Source organism: Drosophila rhopaloa, unplaced genomic scaffold (genome assembly GCF_018152115.1).
Source record: "Drosophila rhopaloa isolate 14029-0021.01 unplaced genomic scaffold, ASM1815211v1 contig_163, whole genome shotgun sequence".
NCBI lineage: Eukaryota > Metazoa > Arthropoda > Insecta > Diptera > Drosophilidae > Drosophila > Drosophila rhopaloa.
The window spans coordinates 14,867,911-14,877,256 of NW_025335043.1; the positions used below are offsets into that span (position 1 = coordinate 14,867,911).

At 38.2% G+C, this 9,346-nt stretch overlaps 1 protein-coding gene across 2 annotated transcripts; it reads right to left on the reverse strand.

Moving 5' to 3' along the window:
- Window positions 1–5,829: 5,829 nt before the first annotated feature.
- On the reverse strand, window positions 5,830–9,081 carry LOC108053707 (glycerol-3-phosphate phosphatase). 2 transcript variants are annotated; one of them, XM_017136426.2, is made up of 3 exons: window positions 8,285–9,081; window positions 6,822–7,601; window positions 5,830–6,352 (listed from the first exon to the last, which is right to left on the reverse strand). In XM_017136426.2, the coding sequence occupies exons 1-3, from the start codon at window positions 9,052–9,054 to the stop codon at window positions 6,172–6,174; spliced, it is 1,731 nt and encodes a 576-aa protein (XP_016991915.2). In that variant the 5' UTR covers window positions 9,055–9,081; the 3' UTR covers window positions 5,830–6,171. The 2 variants fall into 2 exon arrangements, with proteins under 2 accessions (XP_016991915.2, XP_016991923.2); XM_017136434.2 differs by lacking the exons at window positions 5,830–6,352; window positions 6,822–7,601 and adding an exon at window positions 7,800–7,995.
- Window positions 9,082–9,346: the final 265 nt, after the last annotated feature.

Sequence of the window (9,346 nt, forward strand, 5' to 3'; positions counted from 1 at the left end):
TTACTCGTAGAGTAAAAGGGTATATTGTATTCGTGCAAAAGTATGTAACAGCTAGAAGGAAGCGTTTCCGACCCTATAAAGTATATATATTCTTGATCAGGGTCACTAGCCGAGTCGATATAGCCATGTCCGTCTGTCCGTCTGTCCGTCTGTCCGTCTGTCTGTCCGTCTGTCTGTCCGTCCGTATGAACGCTGAGATCTCGGAAACTATAAAAGCTAGAAGATTGGCATTTTGCATGCAGATTCTAGGAGTTCCTACGCAGCGCAAGTTTGTTTCAAAAAGGTGCCACGCCCCCTTTAACGCCCACAATCGCTTATATACGATTTTAAAAATTTAAATATTTCGGAAAAGTAAAAATGCAGTTTTATTGTGTTTATCAATACCTATCGAAATGTAGAAGAAATTTTTCGAATCGGACCATTCGTTAAAAAGTTATGCGTGATCAAAGTTTCTATCTCCATCTCCCTCGCACTCCCTTTACCTGAGTAACGGGTATCTGATAGTCGGGGCACCCGACTATAGCGTTCTCTCTTGTTTTATATTTTATTTGACCAAGATTTCTGTTATTTTTGTTCCAAAAGTTTTTCAAACATAATTTTTTCTAATTTTGTAAAACTTCATTTAATTAAAAAAGAATTTTTAGAGCAACAGAACTTCAACATATTTTATCACATATTGTATTAAACTTTTACTTTTAATGATCCTTAAGAAAAATAGTTAGACATAAAATAATAGTTCTCAAAACGTTCAATAATCACCAAGTCCCTGCTAATATTTTGACCGCAGCTGTGAATACTATATGTTAAACTGTACAGAAGGCATCAACTAAACGCTCCAAGCGTTGCGTTACTTTGTGATAAGCGTTAAGTGTTTCCTTCCCCAATTTCTCAACTACTCCTCCAAAACTTTACTCGTTGATATAGCTATTAAGACAATTAGTTTCGTTATTGATCAGATCAAGTTGGAGAAAACTAGTTTCCTAGACTGACAGTTTAATAAAGCTCTTTTCCGACTTTTTTCCTTTCACTAGCTCTTGTTCAGTCGATTGAATTTGTATCAATTTCGCACTAAATTAGTCATTGAAACTTTTCGAACCCAATACAGTTTCAGTTCACTTTCCGCCGGCCTTTGACCGAAGTTTTATTTATTAGCGTGTACTTCGGCTGCCTTTAATTAAATATATTTTACAACGCATTTCTTGGCCGAACTTGATGAATGATTTTCCTTTTCTTCGCCTGATTTGGGTTTCCCGAACTTTTCGATTTTCCTCACACTTTCCCGGAAACTTGGGTTCTTTGGGTCCAAAAAAACAAGAAGGCCAGAGCAATCTGTCAACTTGTCAGAAAGTTTTAAAAACGCCGCTCAAAGTTTAGTCAGCTCAAAAGTTTGCCACCTTTATTTAGTCGCCCAAAAAACTCAAGTAGCTCAATTTAACAGCAACTACAACAATAATAAACAACAAAAGAAAAAGACATTTTCAGGTGTTCACAAAAGAATTAATTGTACTGCTCCTTGGTCCTCAATAATAAATATAACATCTTCTCCCGCTATCGTGTAAATACATTTAAGAGTTTTTGTAAATATTTATAATTTAGCAAGTATGCAAAGCATAAACGAAAACCAAAGATACAAAATCTAGCTTTCAATTCAGATTACTGAAGTCCAGGAGAGGGGATCCTAAGTCATTCTTTGGAAGTGTTTGAAGGGTGGATAATAAAAATACCTTCTGAAATTATTTTATTTAAGGATTACTATGCCTTAAACACTTTAAATTGAAATACTCACAATAAAGTTAGGGGACATCGCCAATCTTTCTGCTCAAAAGCAATGATTTAGTATCCTCTTTTTCTAATAAAAATATACCCTAATTTATTTAGATCTAGTTTAGCTTTAATATTGTGAAGTCATAGCAAATACGTAATCGAAACCAATATGAATAATTTCAAGCGATTGTGCAAATAAATGATGATGAGAAATCCGAAATGCTTTTAGTGTGCGAATAATTTATCAAATTTTGCGGGCCCGATTTGCATTGATTTTCAGATTTCGCACCGCAATTACCACAGCCGCCATAATAGCCAAAGTTTACTAGCCAGACGCAGTTTGGAAAATGATAACGAGCACTTAAGGCGGCCACTTGCAATTCAATTTGGCCGGGTCCTGTCGGATAATTGCCAACGCAGTGTCAGGCCGATGGGAAAATCTCGGTCCTGGGAAAATCTAAGCTCGAAGGGATTAGGGGGATGGAGAAGACGAACCAGGAGGTGGAGGTCCTTGCGCATTTGCGTATCTTATGCTAAGCACGTTGGCAGGATGTCGACTTTAGTCAAGACAGTCGAGAAGCCGGTAATAATGCTCCACAGCTCCACAAAGGAATTTAAATAATAATAACCATAACAATAAGATACAAACACACACGCACCGGGGGGCGGCAATGGCAAGGTCGACTTGGCCAGGTGGCAACTGGAAACTGGAAACGGGGAAACTGGCAACCTGCCGGAGTGAATTACGGTCCGTACGTGAGCCCCAAGCTAATAATGGGGATATATACCGATCTAAGATAACAGCAAATAATTGGAACAAGGGGAGCCAACACAAACACAATGCAACCCATCTTAACTGGATATTATTGCGTGTTTCCTGAAACTGTCATCCACACACATATCGGTGTGTGTGGATGTGTGTAATGTATGGTATTAATACCCCCGAAATTAAGGGTTTACTGCTCTGTTTTGGGGACTGACTAATTGAGAAAAATTGCATGTTGACAAATACATTTATTTGTTGAAAAATATTATTGCATTTTGGTGGTGCAATTTTAATAAAAAGTAATTATGTTTTTATATTTAATAAAAACTAACTAACTTCTTGAACACAATAAATTAATAATTGGACATCAAAGTTCCACATAATAAGGTTTTTTTTTTGAAAAGACTAAATTGATTTATTATTGATTCAATGTGAAAAAAAAATAATTTTACCGAGCTGGTCTATCAAGTGACAGGCCCTTTTAGTAAACAAATATTGCTGTCACTGTTTGTTTTTAATTAATAACATAATAATTAATTACTTTGATATACCTAAAATTAATTCTTTGAAATTAAAAAAATGGATTCACAATTAACCAGTCATTTAATTTTTATCAATTTTTGTTATGATCAAAATTAAATACAAATTTGAAATATTACATTTAAAATGTTTAAAAAAAATGTTGCTTAGTACTTAGAGATTTTATAATTAAAGTATAATATTTACTTGCCTAACGATATATAATATAGCTCATATTTCACTTCTTCCTTACTTACTAAAGCACTCCAAAGGTAAGCACCTAATTGTAGGTGTGCATATCTGGGAGCCTGACAACAAACCTCACGAAATGCTTTAATGCCCTGGGCTTAGCGATTTGAATCTGTTTGTGCGAAAAACAAAGGTGGCCAGGGAACTCTATTGTTCCCGCCGGCACTGAAGTGTCACCACGCTGGGCGATAATAAATCAGCCCCGGATAATGTCAACACCAAGGTCCCGCCGACCCCGAGTAAATATATCTGCTGATGACTTTCTTGGCCGCCCAAAACAATTTGATGGGTTTTTGATGCTACAAGGATTATCATTATTCGGGCCTCAAGTGGTGATGTGTCTTGGATTGAGTCTTTGACAAACGACAAACAGTTTTTGGCTTTTTGCGACTTTTGGCGAGCATCGATGACAAAGTGTTGACCCTGTCACACTGTTTGCTAATTAATTAGACGCCTTTTGTCCACAGCATCCAAGCTGTGTAGCGTCAAAAGTTTAATTAATGTTGGCCATGTGATTCGCCGGAAATTCCAAGCTTCAACCTTCAAACTTCGCACGGTTTTTTTTTCTCCGGAGAGCGAAAGTCGGAGACAATGGCAAACAATGCCAAACATCGGGCATTGTGATGCGGCGTAACAAGGAGCACTTGTTCTCCATTTAATACACAACTAAATTCCCCGGGCCCCACTTTATCCGCCGGAATGACAATAACGTGGGAGCCGGCGGCATCCTGACAGCTATCCACACCCGGGATCTGAACGTTGGTGCCAAGTGAACCCAGCTCCGGAAATATCGCTTCATTTCTAACTTTTTCCAGTCCCCCACTCTCTGTGAACTGAGAAAAAATGTGCTCAGAATATTCATTATTTAATGCTTTATCCTGGAGATAAAAATATCAAAGTAATAAGGACGGCAGTCGAAAATGAGTGATATACCGATCTTTTAAATTGTATAATTTTACTTTTCAGAAGTATTAGGGCGGAAAAATGAAATTTACACAACTAAAGCTGGAAAATGAAAAAATGGCATTAAATGTTGCGTTTAGTAGGAAAAATAATTACGGATTTTAAATTAGTAGAATAAACTTTCTAAATAAATCCTTAAAAAACATGAACAAGCTTTCAAAATATGCCTACAAAAAAGGTTATTCCAGGCACCTATAATTTTTTTTCGCAGTGCATGTGTATGTCTTTCTACACCAAAACACTCGCATAATTAGCTTTGAACGGCCCTCAATTACAGGACGCAGCAATCTCATCCCTTCACAGGATAGTTGACAACTGGATGGGCAGATGCCACAAACAGAAAGCAAACACTGCTCTGTAAACAAGGATAAAAGCAACGACTACAAAAAATACCAATCGAATATAAACTACTGACTTAACAAAAGCGTACATATATGAGGGAGTATTCAATACCCTTAAGAGAGAAATAAAAACTACTTATATCATGGTTAAATTTTACATTAATTCAAAGAAAAACTAATTTACTTCTGACTTAAAACATTAAACCAAGACACTTTTTGGCACATTTTTGTTGAAAATGTTATAGTAACTATGACTAATAATTCTCTTTGAATTTAACAAAAGTCAATAATACTGCAGTTTATTAAATTTAAATTTTAGAAAATATAGTAAAATCACGATAAAAAACACAATGCCCAATGACACTCGACTCGCATATTATTTTCCCATTGAATCGCAAAGAACAGCTGAAAACACACAAATAGACGAGTATAAATAGACAATATTTACAAATTGTGACATTCAATAACTTGGAAACATGCTGAACTGACACCTATAGCGACCCCGCAGGAGGGACGAAGGACGAAAAGGACAACAGATTGTGAAAACACACTTGGCGACGCCGCTAAGTATGCCACACGTTTTGTGGGCCGTATATTTTATATGCGGCTTCAGAAAATGTCTGGCGGCAAAAACCGTTTTAAACACACCAGAGGCGTGTCCATGGCAGCCATTTCGACTGCCTGTTTGGATAAGGTGCACTCGTAAAAATTACACAAATTTAATTAAATCATCTATAAATGCAGTGAAAAATGGAGCGTAGGCTTTCAAAATGAACACACCGAACTTTGGACTTAAAATATATGGGTGAACCTGTGATTTTATAATTTGAAAACTCATGTGATTTTCATTGTGTTTAGACAAGTATATCAAATTTTATCAGATTTTTTTTATGCATAACGTGTATTGTTGAAACTTCTAGGAATTTTAGGGTCATAAAATAAACTAAGTGTAGAAATGCACAACGTGTATTGTTGACACTTCTACGATTTATAGGCTCACAAAAATAAAATTAAATTAGATAAAATAAACTAAGTGTAGAACATGAAAAAATTTAAATAAAAATATGATCATAGATAAGCAGCTTTTCATTATATGCTTTAAAAAAAATGGCAAAACAATATTTTAGGCACCGAAAGTATTGTTGATTTTTCTCAGATAATGCTAGGAGTTAAACGAGCAGAAAACACTCCTAAAAAAATAGGTTAAGACAGAAAAATGGGCCAATAAGAGTCGTAAATGTAAAATAAGTTTAATTTCTTGTTTGGAATGCATTTTTTTGCAGTGCACCCATACCAAAAAGAGGGGACTCAGCGGGACGAGGAGTGGCATGCCGCACCGCATCTGTCGGTCATGCTCGACGACGATGGCGATGAAGTGACGAACACCGCCGTGGATTTTTTCCGTATTTGTGTTGTTGCTGTTGGGACTGCAAGTGTTCGACTTTTGACAAGGGACCGAAACCCGACAAAGGGCCCAGATTTGCGGCTGACATTGAAGGCAGGCCGCAGTGGTGGTATTGATTTTATGTAGAAACCGTTGCCAATGATAATTTACAATTTGTATGCGGTCTAGCAGAGGAACTCCAGCAAGTGGCCAAAACTGGGTAGATAGGTATCGGGCACCAGGTCCATCTTCTTTGGGTCGCCCTCCTCGATGATCTTCTGTACCTCCTTCAGGCTATTAACGCCACTGCCGACCATCAGGGACTGGAACTCACAGTTCGCCGCAAACCGAATATCCGTCTCGAGTCTAATTTAGGGGGTGTAATATTAGGTGGATTTTAAAAATATACTTTACAAAGAACAGGCTTCGATTAAAAAGGGTTTACTGAAAAAAGGCAATCTTTTCTAAGAAATGGTAATCACAATTTAAGATAAACAGCCTACAAAGAAAAGGTTTTGTAAGTAACATGTAACATTGGGATTGAAGGGTTTCACTCTTCCTATTCAAGATTTAATCTTTTAAAATAATTATTTATAAATATTTATAATAAACCTAGCCTATTCTTTAAGATTTAATCTCTTAAAATAATAATTATTTATAAATATTTATAATAAACCAAGCCTTTCCTTTAAGATTAAATCTTTTAAAATAATTATTTATAAATATTTATAATAAACCAAGCCTTTCCTTTCTTTTAAAATAATTATTTATAAATATTTATTATAAACCAAGCCTTTTCTTTAAGACTTCTTTGCTTCCCCTAATATTGACTCACGTGTCGCCCACCATCAACGTGGTCTCTGGTTTGATGACGCCGGCTTGCAAGAGTGGAGCTGCCATCCAGGGATTGGGTTTCCCCAGCACCAGTGGCTTCCTCCCAGTAAGGGCTTTCACCGCCGCCAAGGTGGCTGCGGCACCCACTATCACCCGATTATTGCCGATGGGATAGGCGGCATCCAGGCAGGTGCCCAGGAATATTATGCTGGGGTTCAGCAGATAAGTGCCGGCACGCACCACCTTGGCCATGTTGAAGCCCTCGTCCCGACCCACAACCACCGCCCCCACATCGGGATCCAGTTTCAGATCGGCCACAAACTCGTGGATGGGCCTTTCCAGTGTCTCGGACACTTTGGAGGAGCAAATGCCCAGTTGCTCCAGCTCATGGTGGATTCCGTACTCGCCCATGACAAACGCCTTCTTTTGGAACTTCTTTTCGGCCAGGAAATAGGCACACGAGTAGGACGAGGTCAAGACACAGTCCTCCTCGATCTGGATGCCAAATCCCTTAGCCTTTTTGACCATGTCCATCCTCGCAATCTCCGAGTTGTTCGACACAATGAAGGTCTTTCGCCCGGTGGCATTCAACTGATTGAAGGTATCCACCGCCCCCTCGATGTCCTTCGAAAAGTGCCACAGGACCCCGTCCGCATCGCAAATCACGGACTCGATGGACGACAGCCACTGGCGGACCCTTTGTTTCGGCAACTTGGTCAGGTCGGAGCAGGTTTGCTTGAACATAGCTAGAGAATATTGTGTTTCCAATCGGGAATGTTGACTAGAAAATAAGCGCAGCTTTGATCAAATAGAAATATATTTTACAGAAAATAATGCAGATTGTATAGAGTGGCATAAAACTTACCCCTGGTCTATCCAAATTAAATAGGGTGAGATATGAGACTTATGAAAAACAATGTATTCTAGTTTTAACATCAGAGTTTATTCATTAAACATAGGATACTACACTATAAGTTACACATTATCTATTTCGAGAAGACAGAAAGGGCAAGAGATTGGACAGTCTGGGCACATAGAGATCGGGAACTTGCTGATATAGTAATGGAACCTTAGATGCTTGAGCCTCGATGGCATCCTGATAGCTGTGTACCCCAGTTCCGACCAACAAAGTTTGAAAGCCGCAATTGTAGCCAAAAAGTATGTCCGTATACATGCTGTCAATAAAAAGCAGAAATAAATAAAAAAATATTGAACTAAAAATAAAAAATGTCCTGAAAACTAAAATAATTTTTCCGGCTCGAGATCAACAATTGAACAATTTTTAAACAAAACCAAGTAGCGAATATTATTTAAGTAACAAATCTTAAAGAAAGTTGACACGATACCTTTAATTATTTGTAATATGAATTATTTGTATCATATGGCTGATTATTCCAAACATAATTAAGTCAATTACAAAATAATATTAAAATAAAATTAAATATTTAATATAAATGCACTCACGTATCTCCAATGATCAAGGTCCTCTCCGGTTGAATAACTCCCTGGCGCATCAGATCGATGCACATATAGGGATTGGGCTTTCCGCAGGTGAAGGGCATCCTTTGACTGGCCGCCTGAATGGCTGAGACCATAACTCCGGCTCGGGGAACCAATCGGCCAGGAGCCGCCGGAATGGCCATATCGCGATTCGTGGCCACAAACATCACATCGGGATCCTTGAGATAGCAACAGGCCTTGGTCAACTTGATCATATTGAAGTCCTTATCATTTCCCACTACGACAGCACCTACATGGGGATCCAAAAAGATGGTGGGGACGTGTTCCATCATCGAGAAGCCCTGCAACGAGGGATGATCCAAGGGCAGGGATTCGATGCCCACCAGTTTCAGTTCATCGATGATTCCCTGACCCCCCACCACATACACTTTCTTTTTGAATTTCTTCTCCTTCATAAAGCGAGCTAAGGTCTGGCCCGAGGATAGTATCTCATTTTTGGCCACCAAAAAACCCATTTCCTGGGCCTTCCTGCAGATTCCCGCCACCGAAAGCGCTGAGTTATTGCTGCAGATATAGGCCTCTTTTCCCATGGCTCGAAGGGCGTTGAACGTTTCCGGTGCTTTGTCAAGTACCTCGTCGTGCTTCCACAGGACACCATCGCCATCGTAAATGATCGTATCGATGGTCTTCAGCCACTGCTGTATACTGTACTTGTTGAGGCCCAAAACCTGACAGCCGCCCTTCTGGACACTCCTATTTAGAGCCAAATTCATGTTTTGTTCGGGTGGAGTTTTATTTTGGGAAATATTGAATTAAATTGATTATTTTAAGCAGGCAATCTATGAGAAATTACAGGCAAAAAAAATAAATCGAACTATGCTTTAATAAATTACAATTAAATGGGATGCTCATATTTTAAATTATTTTTTTAAGGTGATAAAATCTTTCAACAAGTACATCCCAGTAAACTTTAGTGGCTTTAAATTTGTTTTATAGTAACCTTCTCAAAGAACAATAATTTGGAGATGTTTTTAAGATATGATGAGCTTTTCTGGAAATGAAAAC